General features: G+C 37.1%; 1 protein-coding gene across 3 annotated transcripts in view; it reads left to right on the plus strand.

The window, feature by feature from the left end:
- The first annotated feature begins 280 nt into the window (after positions 1-280).
- Dnajc1 (DnaJ heat shock protein family (Hsp40) member C1) overlaps positions 281-17,678 on the plus strand; it is a 191,674-nt gene continuing 174,276 nt past the window's right edge. For all 3 annotated transcript variants that reach the window (XM_074056549.1, XM_074056550.1, XM_020165592.2), the window contains exon 1: positions 281-493. In XM_074056549.1, the coding sequence (XP_073912650.1) occupies positions 281-493 (213 nt within the window). The remainder of the gene's footprint in view (positions 494-17,678) is intronic.

Here is a 17,678-nt window from a genome sequence, read left to right on the forward strand (position 1 = left end):
GAAAGCCTCTCCCCTCGGCACCCTCAGTGCCGGCGCCGGCTCTCCAGCTGTTCGTAGGCCCTGTGGCGAGGGTCCACGGAAGGGCGAGCCGGCTGCTGCCCCGCCCGCGCACTCGCAAGCTCGGCCGCCTGCTCCTCCAGTCCCTGCGTTCCCGTCGGCTGGGGCCCGCTGCCCGCGCTTCTGACTGACAGGCATTGCTCCCACGGCAGGGGCTGCCCGCCACGTCCCCGGTCTCGGCCGGCCGTCCTGCGCGGCGGGTGACCTTTCTGTGCCCAGCGCGATGTCGGTTCCCCGCTCCCGGTCGGCGCCGCTCCCTCAGCGCCGCGGGCTCCGGCTTGGGCCGCCCTCACCGCCTCGGCTATGGCTGCTGCTGCTGCTGCTGTTGCTGGCGGCCGTGGGGTCGGCGCGCGGCTGGGAGAGCGAAGACCTGGAGTTGTTCGACTTGGTGGAGGAGGTGCAGCTCAACTTCTACCATTTCCTCGGGGTGCAGCAGGTAAGCGCCGAGGCGCGTGCGGGGCCGGGCGGAAGGAAGGAGCGCGCGGACGCGGGCGGGGACTTGGGCCCTTGGGCTCAGCCTAGTGCACCCTCGAGTTTCCAGCCTCGCGAGGACCTGTCCGCTTTCCCCAGTCCCTCACCCCCGCTGCACCTTCTCTAGTTCCTTGTCGGCCTGGACGGTGCCTTGTTGCCGATACTTTCTCTTTGCTCTGGCTTTTGGGGACGATCCTTCTCCCCCACCCCCCCGCCCAGGTGTGCTGGAGGAAAAAGAGTGGTATGAGTAGATCTTTTTTTTTTTTTTTTTTAAATCCTATCCTTTCCTTTTCTGCCTCCCTGAATGGGGGAGAGTAACCATGTCTCACCCAAACTGTCTTCTTCCCGCTTCCATGTATCTTGTGTCATCTGGCTCTTTCCCCGGCAAACGAGTGCCTTTTGCCCAGCGGCGGTGTTGCAGTGTTTCTCGCACTGCATTTTGCAATCTCCTTAGCCTGTTAGATCGGAGTTCGTAGCACAGCTTAGATATCTGGGGGAACTGGAAACTTCTACCTGGTTGGTCCTGGCGTATTGTCATAGGAAAAGCTCTGAAGCTTTCCGGGCAGTCGGGGTACTTGGGGTGCAGTTGGAAGAGCAGTCCTGCCAGTAACGCAGGGATTTTTTTTTTTTTTTTGCCTTTCGTTTCGTTTCGTTTCCTTTCTTTCTTCTTCTTCTTCTTCTTCTTCTTTTTTTTTTAGCTTGGGCTATTACCTTGGGTGAGTAAGGGTGTTTATCCAGTAAGCTTCCAAAATCCAGTGCCAAGTAGAAGATGACAGTTCATTCATTTCAGGATTAGAGAGCGAAAGAATGTCACGTGATCCGATGGAGTCTTTCATAAATGCTCTAAATAGATTATGGGTGTAAAAAAAAGTTACTTTACTAACAGTTGTCATTAAAGGCACACTTCACATGAGTAGATATGAAATACACACTTTTTCATAGGCTATTATAAATTTGGGTAAACTATTGAACTTTCTTTCGGGGTTACCCAAGTTTGAACTCTGGGCCTCGCATTTGCTAGGCAGGCGCTCTACCACTTGAGCCAGGACTGCAGCCTGAACTATTGAACTTTTAAATGAAAATTTAATTTTCCATTTAAATTGAACAATTAAATGGGATATTTAATTTTCAAACATTTTCATTCCATTACTGAATAAAAAGATTGCTAGGTTGCCCTGGTACTGTACAATTAACAATTTTTACAAGTTATAATTTTATAACTGTGTCACCTGATGCCACTTCTTACAGAGACAAAATATACCTCATTTTCAAAGTAAATGATGATGCAAATGTGTAACAATAATTAGTGAAACTACAAGTTTGAAGAGTAACTTTTTGTTTGTCTTTGGGTTGAGACAGGTTCTCACTATGTATCCTGGCTGGTATTCATCTCTCAATCCTTCTACCTCAGCTTCCTGAGTGTTGGGATTGCAGAGTTGCACTGCTATGCTAGTCCTGAAGACTAACTTTTGACAATCCCTTGGATACTGAGAATATTTAGAATTTATTGGGATTGATAAATTCTGTAGCTAGTGAGAATCTAATAGATAACCTTTCAAAAATCTTGAAGATGCTTTCCAACTATATGTGGAAATTAATCTCCTTTAAGTTTAAAATTTAGATTGTGTAATCTAGATTTGCATGTCCATTCATAGAGTTTTCACTTATAAATCTCATGCAATTTAATTTGCAGTTAATTAGGCAGTGTGAATCGTAGACCTCTTATCTTTATGAGCAAAGATGGGAAAACAGAGAAGCATAAGTATTCAAGAAGACTCTTTGTCAAAGAATTTGAAAAGAAGAATCCAGAAAATTATTTTCATCTGTTTCTCTGTCCAAGTGTGTTGAAATTAGAAAGAAAACCAGAGGAACTTCTTTCTAAACAGAGAAATCGAACAAGTTCTTTGCTTTTAATCTTCACTTTCTTGGAAGACTTTCAGGGAACCAGATATTTGGTAAAGATAAATGCAGTCTGTTTAAAGGTTTTAATGTGTAATTTTCAAGCTGGAGCCAAGCAGTCTCTTGGTGATTAGCCAGATTTTGGTAACAGAACAAAGTAGGTAGGTTACTCAGACTGGTGACCTGGCTTTGGGCGCTGATCAGCTTGTTCATTCAACAGAGATTTAGTTGGTGCCTATTGGATTTTAAGCACTGAGAGTTGGCCGGCATATAAAACAAAACCTTAGCCTTATGAAACTTACAGCATAGTAGGGGAAATAGATAAGAAAAACTAAATGGGTAAATTCAAATATTAGATGGTCAGAGAGGGCCTCTGAAGGTACTTAGGGAATAAGCCATGTAGATAATTGGTGTGTCTTAGTCTGTTCCAGCTGCTCTAAGAAAGTATTGTAAACTGAATAGCTTTGCAACAACAGAAATTTATTTCTCTCAGTTTTGGAGACTAAGAAGTCAAGATCAAGGTGCTGGCAGGTTCTGTGTCTGCATTTTCTTGCTGTGTCCTCACAGCACCAAGGGGCAAAGCAGCTCTTTTGGGACTTCTTTTGTAAGGGTTTCACCCATTATGACCTATTTACTTCCCAGATGCCCTGCGTTTTTGTACTATCAGTTAAGGATAGATTTCTGCATTTGAAATTTAGAGGGACTCAAACATCCAGATCACAGCATGGAAGAGGAGCATTCAAAGAAGAATAGAGTAAGTATAGAGGCTTGGGGCAGGAGCTTGTTTAGTGTCTGAGGAATAACAAAACAGGCAGTGTGGCTGGAGCAAAAGCAGCAACAAGGAGATAAAATCAGAGTCATAAGTGGTAGGGAAAGATGTAAGGCCTTGCTGATCAGTGTAAGGAGTTTGGCTTTTACTTATAATTAAGTTGGGGATCCAGTAGAGATAAGAATGTTGAACAGAAGAGATGAATGATTTGACTTAAATTTCAGAGTTTCCATTGTGATAAGGATAGTCTATAAGGTATTATTTCCTTAGAGGAATAATTGTAGTGTGGAAATGTAATACTACCTGGGCAGTAGCAGTGATGGTACATAGTGGTCGGATTCTGGATTTAATTTGATCACACAACGACAGGATTTTACTGATGGTCTGAATGTGAGGTGTGAGAGAAAAAGAAATTAAAGACACTTCTAAATATATTGACCTTAGTAACTGGAAGGAAGTCATTTAGTGACTTGGGGAATCCTGGAACAGAAGTCTGATTGAGGGAAAAATCAGGAATTTGGGGTTTCATCATGCTAAATTTGTGTGACTTAAGCATTGAAGTTGAACTGGCATACAGGCATTTGGTTATTCACGTTTGGAGTTCCAGCAGAAAGGTTTGAGCTGTAAATAGGAATTTTAGAGTCCCTGACACTTAAAGCCACATAACTGGATGAGTTCACCTAAGAATGAATCTAAAGAAGAAAGGCGATCTGGGAGCTAAGCCTTGGACAACTGAACTTTAACAGTCAGGGATGAAGAGGGAACCAGTAAAGGAGATCAGAAGGACCAATCCGTGAGACAGGATACAAATCAAGAAAAGGTACTGACTTTCTAATCAAGTGGAAAAAAGTATCTTAAAAGAGTAGAAAATGGTCACCTGGGTTAAACAATGATGATAATTCAAGTAACGTGAGTTCTGAGAATTGATTGGATTTAAGTGTGGAGGTCCTTGCTTACCTCAGCATGAGCTATTTCAGTGAAGTTGAAAGATCAATAGACTAGTTAAATTAGGTTCAGGAGAGAATAACTGGGAAAAATCAGAGACAATTACTATAGAAAACTGGATGGTTATGACTGGCTGTGGCATCTTTTTTATCCCATAATCCACCAGTTCTTAGATAGTCCTCAGTTACTGCCTAAACTCTGTAATTGGAATAACTGATGACCTTTAGAATGTGGACCAGGCTACCTCCTGGTTTTATGCTCTCAGGCAAGTTAGTTGCCTCATTTTTAGAACAGTAGACACTATAATATTTACTGATTGAAACAATGTAAGTATCATAATTGAAACTAAACTGTAATTTCTCAAACAAGTAGTTGCTTGACATTTTTAACTCAGTATGTCATATATGGCCTCAGACAGCAAAGAAATCTCTGCATGAATTTCAAGTTGGTTCTAGTAATCAAGAAAGGGGTTCCAGAAGTCTTTAGGAGAAGGGTAAATATAGATGACACATTAGTGGTTCAGCCTATTTTTGGAGTGTCTTTTGATCATAGGGCATTTCAGTTTGGATATTACAACTTTTCAGAGGAGATGGGATGTGGAGAGACTAGAGGAGTTATAGGCAAAAGGATCAGAGTTCTTTTATTAACTTAAATTCTAGGTCTCCATGTAATATTTTGACTAATAGTTCCTACTCCTTGGCCACCTTTATTTCTTTTGGAATCAGAAGGCTATTTTAATGAATAAAAAACAATTCTGTCTTTTTTGTAATTATCTTTTGGGATTATAACTTTTCTTCTACAGTATTTTATATAGTATTCTAGCCAATAATGAATACTTCCTTTTCACTTTAAAAAGTCTGTGACTTGAAATGATGTTAACCCAAATTATCTTAAATTTTGCAGCATTTGTGATGAAATCAGAGTTGTCTTAATGGTGCTAGTCAGTCATTACAGACACCTGCTGTTCAGATAGCTAGGAAATATATTTCTTTTAAATAACTTCATTTTTACAATCAAATGAATGATAAAACTTGGTTAACTGAAGAAATGCTGTTATCAAGTGATGTGCTTATAACATTCAGATTTTAATTTGTTAATTAGTATTTATAAGGCTTTTAGGGAGGCGGGGAGGTGGCCCAACAATGTATATATGTGAATAAATGTAAAAATGATAAAATAAAAAAGTTCGACTCTTAAAAAAAAAAGCCTTTTAAGTTCTTTCAATCTGTACTTCTAAATGTATAACATGTATAAATGCATAGGATAGCAACCCTTCTAGGGGAGGGATAATTATTGCCCACTCATTCTGTATCCAGATGGAGGGACTTACCTAAAGAAACACTGCTGAGAACTGGTGGAGTGGCTCACGTGGTACAGTGCCTGAGTTCAATTCCCAGTACTTCCCTCTTCCTCCCCCCCAAAAAACCACTGCTGATCTCTTAATCCATCCCTTACTTCTTTTTCCTGAAAGTATATGTTACCTTGTTAGAGGTATGTTACCTAGTTAGTGTTTACCTTTGGCCTGTTTTGTTTCATTGGGAAGAGATAATTGATGAAAAAGCTATGAGCTTTTCTGTTTTCCACCCCTCTCTGCCCAGACCAGTAAGTCAGTTACTCTAACCACATTTACTCTTGAGCATGTTGTCTCAGGACTGGAGAAAGGAGTGCAGAAATTACTCTCAAGTCCATTTGGTCCTCATACCTAACCCATATTCTCCATTAGCTTTGTCGGTAACAAAGGTGGGTATATTTTTTCTATATGCCTGGCTCTTGTGTCCTTTCAGTTTTTTAGATGGGAAAAAAATGGTCACTAAGGGAGCCTTCCCAAATCCCATCCCCTTTCTAGAAATGAGGATGATATAATCTCTTTCATAGATGATTGGTGAATCTGTACTGTTGTTATCTATTATCTCTTAATTATTCTTGTCATGGAATCCATTGAACTTGTGTTATTGTGTATTGTATCTCTTCCCTTATAAATGTGTGTTGTATAGTTACAGCTTCCCCATTTTTATGGTAGAATCCAAAGTTATTTTATACTTTGGAAAGAGGGAGAAATACAAATTCTGAAATGGTAGATAACCTTCCAGTCATTTATGTTTTCATGTATGCATGTCATGTATAGAGTTACAGCTGAATACATACTTGTTTAAATTTCATGCTTCCTTAGCTCTCTACCACTTAAGCTACACCCCAAGCCCTTTTGGTTTTTTAGTTTGTTTTTTAGATAGGAACTTGCACTAGCCTTGGACCACCATCTTCCTAAGTCTGCCTCTGGAGTAACTACGATTATAGACATGTGCCACCAGGCCCTGTTATTTTTGAGATAGGGTCTCTGGCTTTTGCCTGGACTGGCCTCAAACTGCCACCCTCCTCCCTCTGCCTCTGGAGTTGGTGGTATTACAGGCATGTACCACCACGCCTGGCTTGTTTTTGAGATGTAATCTCCCTAACTTTTGCCCAGGCTGGCCTCAAACCCATGATCCTCTTATCTCTACCTCCCAAGTAGAGAATTACAGATGTGTTTCACTACACCCAGCTTTATTAGAAATTTAATCTAGAATTTGTTTCCTGCTCTATGCTATTTAATACTAAATTAAGCAAGGTCAGGATTCATTCACGTTACAGTTGGTGTTTCTGATTACCACCATCCAGGCATTCCACATTCCATGTTTCTGGTTAGAATATATGTAGAAAACAATATTTTCCATTATTAGATGAATGCCTATTTTATTGCTAATGAGACAGTAGGCATTAGCTATGTGCAGCTACATAGTAAGCTAATAGAATTTGATTGTTTAATATTACAGCTAAAAGTGTAAGATCAAGAATTAAATAAAAGATATGTCTTAGGATAAGCAGCAGTATTAAAATGCTACTGAGAGCAAGTATGAAAATTCTAAAAGGGAGTAGTTTCCTTAAACAAATTCTGAAATATATACAATTCCTGGTTGTAAAAGGCACAAGAATTTTTTAAAGCTTCATGATGTATCATGGCATGTATAGTGAACAGTAGTCGAAATGAATTAAGACCATAAGGAAGAACATTACCCTTGCCATGTACCGGGAAAGTCTGAACAGACCGTCGGGTTTATATCTGTGCCTGCTAAGGAAGGTAGAGACTTCTTATTTCTAGCCAGTCCTTAAGTATTTTATTCACACCATTAAACTATGATAAGGGAGCTACTTCATGACCAATTGAATTTATACATTACCATGAAACCTCTGACTTGGAATTAAAAAAACTAAAAATCTTGTCACTTATTTTCAGTGACCACTCTTTCAATAAATAGATTAAAGATTGCCATTTAGGTTCTTTTTTTTTTTTTTTTTACTTTAATGTGATGTTTGTGCCAATGGTTAGTGATTAAATTTGATTTATGGAAGTTAATGTATATATGTATAACATAGGAAATCTGGAAGTTGTGCTTTTACTTGTAGTTAATTATATTTTACAATATTTTTATATGGATTTTTAATCTATAGTAGGAAATAGACTTTCTGGGTTTAAATAAAGCATATTAACTTAGGCATTTGATAAAATTCAAATAACTGGCATAGGATATGTTTTATAGTTCTGTAGTAGTCACACAGAACAATTGTTGACCTTTTGGGTCATACCTTTAGAAGTAGTTAACTTTTTTATTGTTACTTTCTTTTTTTTTAGTATTTAAAATTTGACATAGATTAATCTTGAAAGTAGGTACTATGAGAAACTTCACAGTTTTCAACAATAGACATCTCTTAAAACATCATGAGAACACTTGCTTTGAATTGCCTTCAAAGCTTACAGTATTCTTCACATTATCTTCTTTGTAATCTTTAAGTTTGATTTGAGTTTTGGCAATATTTAACAGTTATTTGGACCTAAATTTGTTTGTCAAATTAGGTTAGCAAGGTTGAGTAAATACATTTTGTATTGCTAAAGAGATCTGAACATAAATTTCATGTAAGGTTTATAAACTGTTCCCAAAGAATAGTCCTAGAGAAGTTTTGAGTGACATCAACATGAGATAAATCTGTAGCCTTACAAAGAAATAGAATGTATTGGAATAAATGACCTTTTGGGAAAGCACAGAAGAGTGCATCAATACACATATAAAAAGTAATGGAGTAATATCTCCATCTTGTGGCCTTTTTTGGATATTGCCTTTAAAAATGTTGAAGAGTTGTATTTTCACAACTGTAGGCATAAGTAACAATAACATGTGAGACAGGCGAAAATAAAATATAGGTCAGAGATTTCTTTTAGTGTTTTTCAGGAGCTTTTAAGAATGAGCTTCCCAGTTAACGTACTACATGTGAGGGTGCTGAAATAGTGATCACTCACTTAAGCAGCTTTTGCAGTTTACTCCAGTGTGTCTTACAAATACAGTTTGCTGTGAACTGCTGAAAGCACTGCTAAGGCCTGCAGTTCTGTTGCGCTCCCAGGGGAAAGTTCGTGTATGTATGTGTAAATTTATACGTATATATAACAAGTGAATATATAAAGTACATTTTTGTGTGTGTGTATATATATATATATATATATATATATATATAAACATAGCACTGTCCTATGAAATTAGTCTTATCAAAATATTTTATAAGCTAAAGACTCTTGTTTGGTTCTCATAGAAGCAAAAGCATTGTTTAACATATGAGTAAGGGAATCAAGCTAGAGAAGGAATCAAAAAGTTTTAGATGAGTTGGCATCTGTCTCTTACTTGATGACTTACTTTAGATGGCAGAATGATGATTCCATGTTACCATAGTCTGTAATAATTCAGGAATACTGTTGTCCCTCTATGTCTGCAGGTTCTACATCAGTGCAGGTGTGGAATTAATATATTTAATATTTGGAAAAAATTGTATTCATATTGGACATGTACAGACTTTTTCTAGTCATTATTCCCCAAACAATACAGTATAACTATATATACAACATTTGCATTGTATTAGGTAATGTAAGTAATCTAAAGATAATTTAAGGTATATGGGAAGATGTGCATTAAGTTATATGCAAATACTACTCCAATTTATAAAAAGCACATGAGCATTCATAGATTTTGGTATCTGTGGGGGGTCCTGGAATGATCCTCTGAATAAAAAAGACATAAGTGGAGCCAGGCAGTGTTGGCTCATGCCTGTAATCCTAGCTACTCTGGAGGCAGAGATCAAGAGGATCACAGTTTGAAGCCAGCCCAGGCAAATGGTTTGCAAGACCCTGTCTCGAAAAAACCCTGTCACAAAAAGTTAGCCTGGGGAAGTGGCTCAAGGCGAAGGCCCTGAGTTCAAGCCCCAGTACTGCCAAAAAAAAAAAGACATAAATGACTTCACAACATATAAATATGCTAATTTTGGGTAACATAAAGTTCTGTTTTGTGACACTAGGAGATAAGAAATAGTTCACTTAGTTTTTTTTCCCCCAGTACTGGGATTTGAACTTGTGACTTCATGTTTCCTAGGTACATACTCTACTGCTAGAGGCAGGCCTCCAGCCTGGTTATTTTGGAGGTAGGGGCTGGCTTTTTGCCCAGGCTAAACTGGACCTCAGTCCTCTTATTTTAAGTTTCCCTCCACAGCTGGGGTGACAGGTATGCTCCATACCCAGCTTTTTTCCAATGATATGAGGTCTCACAAACTGTTTTTTGCCTGGGCTGACCTGACCTGGAACCTCAATCCTCCAGTTCTCAGCCTCCTGCTTAGCTTGGGATGAATGGCATGTGCCATCATCCTGGCTTCACTTACAAATCTTAGCTAACAGATATATCAAATTTTTGACAGGTGGCATACTTCTTCAGGTCATGTGTGATAGATGATATAAGCTACAGGTGTAGTTAAAAATTTTCTAGAAGCCACATTTAAAGACAAAAATAGGTGAAATTAATTTCAATAATGTATCTTATTTACTCCAGTATATAAAATATTATTTCAATCAGTAATCACATTTGCTTTTTTAAAAATTTTATGGTGCTGGAGATGAAACTCAAGGCCTTACACTTGCTAGGCAAACGCTTCACCACTGAGTGACATCCCCCTCTCTCCTCCCCACCTTTTTTTTGAGACAGTGTCATCCCTGTGTAGTCCAGGCTGGCATCAAACTTGTAATCCTCCTGCCTCTGCCTCCTGAGTGCTGGATTACAGGTATGTGCCCCATGTCCACCTAGTAAAAGTTATTAATAAGAGGGGGTGGGGATGTAGCACAGCTATAGAGTACTTGTCTAGCATGCTCAAAGCCCTGGGCTCTTATCTCTTCACTTCACACAGGAAAAAAGTGTATTTCACATCCTAGCTTTTTATACTAAGTCTTCAAAATCTGGTATGTATTTTACAGTTATACTTCCAGCACACCTCCTTACAGATGCTAAATTTTATTGAAAATGCTTATCCCATAATGAAATTTCATAAGATGTACAGTTAATATGTAGACTTGTGTACCCAAATTGTTCCAAGGATACTTAAAATTTTGAACTGAACTGAATATGTTTTTAAATATAAAAGTAAAATTTTGGCTTCTATTTCCATTTTGTCAAGGATATAGTTTTTAGTTTTCATATATGTATATATCTATGAGATACATGTATATATATATATATATATATCTCATATATATGTGTGTGTGTATGTGTGTGTAGTTTTTGTTGTTGATTTGCTTTGTTTTTTAGCTTGTTCCAGTTGACCTAAGTGTCATTACCAGTCTTTTCCCTTTGCCTTTTATGACTTCATAAGCAGCTGAAGAAAAGTAGATATTAACATTGACAGTTTTTACACCTATATAGTTATTTAAAATCGACCTATATACTGTTATTTAAAATAGACCTGATAAAAGAAAGAAGTTACATGGGCATTCAAGGTGCTAAAAACTCTACATTGAGGGAGAAACCAGAACAAAACAAAAGTTAAAGAACCAGTATTAGGATCCTGAAATTGTAGAAGACCTCACCCATATCTGCCTCCTCATAAAGAAATCTCCCCTTTAGCATTCCTACTGGGTGGGTTGTCATCCAACCTGCTTGGCTATGTGTAACAATGGGGGTTATGAAATAATTATTAAATTTTTGGGAAATTTTAATTTGAAAATTAAATTTCAAGGGAAATTTTATTCTTGTGTAAAGCAGAAATCATAATTCCTATACCTACTTTCAACTTCATTGTCTTCTTTTGGAATAACTCTGAATATACACTCAAATTATTTATCTATAATGCCTTAAAATAAAATACACAGGTAAATAACTATTCGCTGATTCTGTCCACACAGTAGGGTTATTAAAAAAAGAATATTGGCAATCTGAGGGGCTTCTTGGTTTCATCACTTTAGATGTGTATTAAGTCTCCTCCAGAGAAGACCCCAGCCACAATGACTTCAGCAGTCTTGGAACTGTATGTAGTAAGCAGGGTTAAGTAATTCCCTTGGCTCAGCAAAGTCAGCATGAGGACATTTTTGGAAGTTGGGAAAATAAGATGACTTAGTGTATGTTGTCATTGATGATATAGACAACATGGCTAACTTAATCAGAAATGCCCCCTGAAGGTGCAGATTCTTAAAGCAGAGCCCATGTGAATAGTTATAGATTGTGCTTCAGTCTTATTGTGATGTAAAAATATTCTATGAAGAATTGTACCTAGATGTTTCAATTGTGAAATAATTTCTCTTTGATAATTAAAATATTTCGGTAGGTGGAATTTTCATTTTCAGCCTCACTTTGAGTTACAGTTTTCCTTTCCTGTCTGTTCACCTCTCCTTAGTAGCTTTGCAGTTGCTTTTACTCTTTTCTTGATACACCCATACAAGAACTAGGTCATATGTAGGCAGCTTAGGGCTCCCCCCTGAGGTTACATTGGGACCATTGCAGATGCAGATACCAAGTCTGCAGGTGCCTCTGCCTGCTTTTGACTGTAGGGATAAAACCATTGCCCCTTAACATCTCAAATATATGGTATTTTATGAGATGTCTCTTCAGATGGCAACCTTCTCACTTTAAACATTTTTTCCCCACAGGTGGTAGAGTTCCACTGCAGCCCTTGGTTTTAAGCTTCAAGCCTGGCTCTGATGCAAGGCGTTTTGAAGAGTTCTTGTAATCCTCTTTACTCCATAGAAGTCAAACTTCTGTTTTTTTCTGCCTGCTTGTAGGCATGGAGCACACTAGGCCGATAGTTTAAACCCTACTTATGGCTACAAATTTCCATTGGTTTATTTCTAAAGAAATAATTAACTAGTTTTTGATCATGGGTGTATTTTATAATTTTCACTTGTTAAATTTTAGTGTTGTTGCATATTTGGGTTGGGGTTTGGAGGAAAGTCTCTTAAATGCTTTCAGTGCTGCTTTGGTAATGAAACATTTCAAAAAAAAGATCAGTTCCTTTTATAATAATTATTTTTAATGTTGATTTTCCTATTTAAGAACCTTTTACCACTTACATAGTCAGGTCTTTATTCATAACAAAATAGGAGGCTGTTACTTAGGTATTACAAGGGACAATATACTATTCTGTCTTGGACTGTTTCTGGCAGTTGTTTTCCAGATATCTAAGACTTGATGGTAAAACAGACAAGTAATGTTTTTAAAGCAGTCAGATCCCACAGGTTTTGAATACAATAATAAGAAAGTCTCTTATATCAGAGCAATGTTGATGACCTGGGACTGGAGATGGCACACAGAAGAACCCTGGACTGTCTTGAAACTATTTAGAAAAAAACTCGAGGTAGAAAGATACATACTAAAACTTAGATCATTGTCAGAAAAACGATGGGTTAGGAAAAATAATGGTCTTAAAATTAAATTATATGCACATCCTTTATAAATGTATACCATTCACAAACTTCTTAAAAAGATTTGTTTCTGAGACTAATGGCATTTTATTCTCTCTAATCAGTCTTCAAGAGATTCACAAAATAGAACACAAGACAGACTGAAAATTTTAAGTAATCAACTTAGTGGATAACACTAGAAAGAATCTCAATGGGTAATAGCTTCATAGAATTAAGAATTATCTCTAATCAAAGCTTTAAGGTGTTTAAAGAGTGTATGTTTGGAACATACTTCAAATGATTTATTTTAAGGAAAGAAATACATAGTTCAAATTTACAAATGATAAAAAGGTCCATTCATTTTCAAGATTTGAATATAATCAGTTTACATACAATTTGAGAAACAATTATTTTGTAATTATTTGATGTATATTGACTGACTAATCTAAGAGAAGTCCCTAAAGATAATAAAATGGAAGAAAACAGTGGTATAATGGTTGCTTGTCTAGTGTGGGTAACAATAACCTTTCTCTGTACCAGTCATCTGCAGTAATGTTTCTAATTTTTGTTTTTGTAACAGAATAGAATATGTACAGATACCTAGATCATGTTATGAAATTCTGATAACAAAGCCTGCTTTTCATATTTGTTAATCGTTAGTTGTTTTTAGGGCATTACTAATAATAGTAAAAATTGGAAATAATCAAATTATAATAGAATGTTTGAGTAAATACAATATATTCTTGGTGTGATATGTAATCATTAATAACAATGTGTTTACATTACACTTAAAAGTAAGTGAAAAAATAAAATATTAAGTTATATTTATATTTGATAATTCTGTAGGAATTATATAGGTATGCAAAACAGAAATATGAGCTAATGAGAACAGTTTGATTTGTGGCGCAGAATTTTATTTAGGAGTGAATATTTAGAGTTCTGTTAATATTACTGACATGTACCCCTGTAAAGTATATTTGGAAAGGAGAGTGCTATACAATAATTACAGCCAGATAAATCAATAGCTAAAACTTTCATGTTTAGGAGAAAAAATGTATGCTTATTTTTAAGTTGCTTTTAATCTATAACCTATTAAAAGTTTTAAGTGAGAAATTAAATATGACTTGGACTAAAAGCTCATTTCACATTGAGTTTAACTCATGCTTTAGAAATATGTGATTATTTTGTTATTTTAAAATATTACAAAATAGTTTCCCATAATATTTCAATACTTCTAAAACTATTTCATCATAATTTTACTTTAGTCTAGGTCAATAAAGTAGATTTATGGTCTGTGTTGAATAAAGTGCTTGTATTTATAATAAGCCATGGTTTATAATTACACATTCTAGTAAACAAATACCATGGCATCCTGACCAGGAAAGCCCGCTAGTAAGTATTGAAATTGAGACCATAATTTGGCGCCTGTAATGTTTGTGTTGCTCATCAGCATCCTCTTACATGTACTATATCTCTTTATTTCAACATTGGAGGTAGTACTGGACAACAAGCTCCAGTGCAGGCTTTTATAACTCTTTATATCCTTACTGTGCTTATGTCTTATAATTGTGTCACACTAAACACGAGCATTTGAAATGTCATAAGAATATGAATTTTTAATTTCAGTATAAAATAAAATGTTTAAAAACTGAAGGATTATAAAATATTTTCCCATTAACCACAGTTTATTGCTTGGGTAGGATTGCATCTCCCTTTATTGCAAATTTCACTTATGAATTAAGATGTGCTGTAAAAAATACACACTGGATTTTGAGAACTTAATGTAGAGAAAGTAGTTACATAGCTCAGTAATTTTAATACTGATTACATGTTGAAAAGATTTTTTTCTGTTTTTTTTTTCTTTTTTCTCTACTGGGATTTGAACTCAAGGGCTTCATGCTTGCTAGGCAGGTGCTCTACCACTTGAGCCACTCCAGCAGCCCTTTTATGTGTTGCGTATTTTTTGAGATAGGGTTTCATGAACTATTTGCCCGGCTGGCTTCGAACTGTGATCCTCCTGATCTTGTGAGCCACCAGTGCTCATCTTCTTTTTACTAAGGGTACTGGGTTTGAACTCAGGGCCTGTACACATGCTAGGCAGGCACTTTATCACTTGAGCCATGCTTCCAGCCAGCCCCAAAAGATAATATTTTTGATATATTGGTTTAAATATAATATATTTTGAGATTAATTTTCTCTATTTCCTTTTACTTTTTAATTTCCTTTTACTTTTTAAAAGGTAACTACTACAAAAACACCAAGTTACACATGTGGCTCACATTAATTTTCTGTCGGACAGTACTTGTTTACTGCAGGAATGGACAAATTATGAAGTGCCCCTGACTCAGAACTTGTTTAGAACATTGGTCTTCAAATTAGGGGTACACATTGCCCAGAGGCGCACAAGATAATTGTTGACTTCCCGAAGAAAATGTTAAAACTTATATTTAAAATATTATGTTTTTTGTGTGTCTTCTTTTTTCTTTTCTCCTCCCTCCCTCCCTTCCTCCTTTCCTTCATTTCTTCCTTCTTTCTTCTTTTTTTTTCTTTTTTGACATAGGATATTGCTGTGTAGCCCAGGCTGGCCTGGAATGCACTATCTTCCTGCCTTAGCCGGGTGCTGGAATTGTAGGCATGCTTTATGTCTTCTAATATAAGGTATATTAGTTTAGTAGCAGACTGTATATAAGTTAATGAATAATTAGATATATAAAATTCAAATATAAAATTAAACATTTTTTCCTAATGAAGTATATGATCAAAAATATTTGAAGGCCACAATTTAGAGGATGCTGTTAAAAGGAGACAGAGCAAGAGAGAGAAAAGAGAAATATGAGAGAAGACAAGACTTTTAGAATGATGGATTGAGGAGCTCAGCAAATCTGTTCCCTAAAATGATAAATCTTTTTTTTTAATGATTTTTACATTTACTCACATGTGTATATGTTGTTTGTCACCCCCCCTTCCAGACAGAACCTGTTCCTCCCTCTTGTTCTCCAATTTTGTTGAAGAGAAAACATAAGAGATAATAAGAAAGATTTAGTGTTTTTGCTAGTTTGAGATAAAGATAGCTATACAGAGAGATTCCTAGCATTGCTTCCATGCACATGTGTATTGCAACCCACATTGGTTCATCTCTACCAGACCTCTTTACTACTTCCCAGTCCCCTTCCCATTGTGGTCTTGGCCAGTTTAAGATGACTATATTTGCCCCTCTACAGTGAGCATATCCACCACATTCAAGTTTTAGGTTTCCTTCCCTTTCCCTATTCCTCCTGTTTGTGTTCTCCCCTTAATGTGTGACCCATGTCCAATAATATTACTGCATTTGTTTTAAGTCTGTCATCCACGTATGAGGGAGAACATGTGATATTTGGCCTTCTGAGCCTGGCTAACTTCACTTAAGATGATCTCCAGTTCCATCCATTTAGTTGTGAATGACAAAATTTCATTCTTCTTTGTGGCTGAGTAAAATTCCATTGTGTATAAATACCACATTTTCTTAATCTATTCATTAGTAGTGGGGCATTTTGGCTGTTTCCATAGCTTGGCTATTGTAAATAGCGCTGCAATAAACATGGGTGTGCAGGTGCCTTTAGAATAATCTGAGTCGCATTTCTTCAGGTATATCCCTAGGAGTGGGATTGCTGGATCATATGGCAGATCTATGTTTAGTTCTTTAAGAAGCCTCCATATTGTTTTCCAGAGTGGTGGTTCTAGCTTACATTCCCACCAGCAGTGTATAAGGGTTCCTTTTTCCCCTGCATCCTCACCAACATTGGTTGCTCTTGGTGTTATTAACAGGAATGAGGTGGAATCTTAGTGTGGTTTTGATTTGCATTTCCTTTATGGCCAAGGATGGTGAGCATTTTTTCATGTGTTTTTTGGCCATTAGGACTTCTTCCTTTGAAAAAGTTTTGTTTAGTTCAGTTGCCCACTTCTTTATTGGTTCATTGATTTTTGGGGAGTTTAGTTTTTTGAGCTCCTTGTATATTCTGGTTGTCAGTTCCTTGTCTGATGTATAGCTAGCAAAGATTTTCTCCCACTCTGTGGCTGGTCTCTTCAATTTAGAGACCATTTCTTTTGTTGTACAGAAGCCTTTTAATTTCATGTAGTCCTATCTGTCCATTCTTTCTCTTCTCTTAGTTGCTGGGCCACTTGGGTCCTCCTGAAGAAGTCCTTGCCTAAACCTATTGCTTCTAGAGTATTCCCTGATCTTTCCTATACTAACTTCAGTTTTGGGTCTGATATTAAGGTCCTTAATATCAGGTGACAGGCATGGATCTAGTTTTAGTTTTCTGCAGGCAGATAACCACTTTTCCCACCAACATTTGTTGAAGAGGCTGTCTTTTCTCTATGGTATGTTTTTGGCACCTTTGTCAAAAATAAGATGGGTGTAGCTGTGTGGATTCATATCTGGGTCCTCTATTTTGTTCCACTGGTCTTCATATCTGTTTTTGTGCCAGTACCATGCTGTTTTTATTGCTGTGGCTCTTTACTGTAATTTGAAGTTGGGTATTGTGATACCTCCAGTGTTGCTCTTTTTGCTTGGTATTGCCTTGGCTATTCATGGTCTTTTGTGTTTCCAAATGAACTTTAGGGTAAATTTTTCAATCTCTGTGATGAATGTCATTGGGATCTTGATGTGAATTGCGTTGAACGTGTAGATTGCTTTTGGTAATATAGCCATTTCTACTATGTTGATTCTGCCAATCCATGAGCATGGGAGAGCTTTTCACCTTCTGTAGTCTTCTTCAGTCTCTTTGTGCATTGGTCTGTGCTTCTGCTTGTAGAGTCATGTACATC

The sequence above is a fragment of the Castor canadensis genome, chromosome 15 (genome assembly GCF_047511655.1).
Source record: "Castor canadensis chromosome 15, mCasCan1.hap1v2, whole genome shotgun sequence".
Classification (NCBI taxonomy): Eukaryota; Metazoa; Chordata; class Mammalia; order Rodentia; family Castoridae; genus Castor; species Castor canadensis.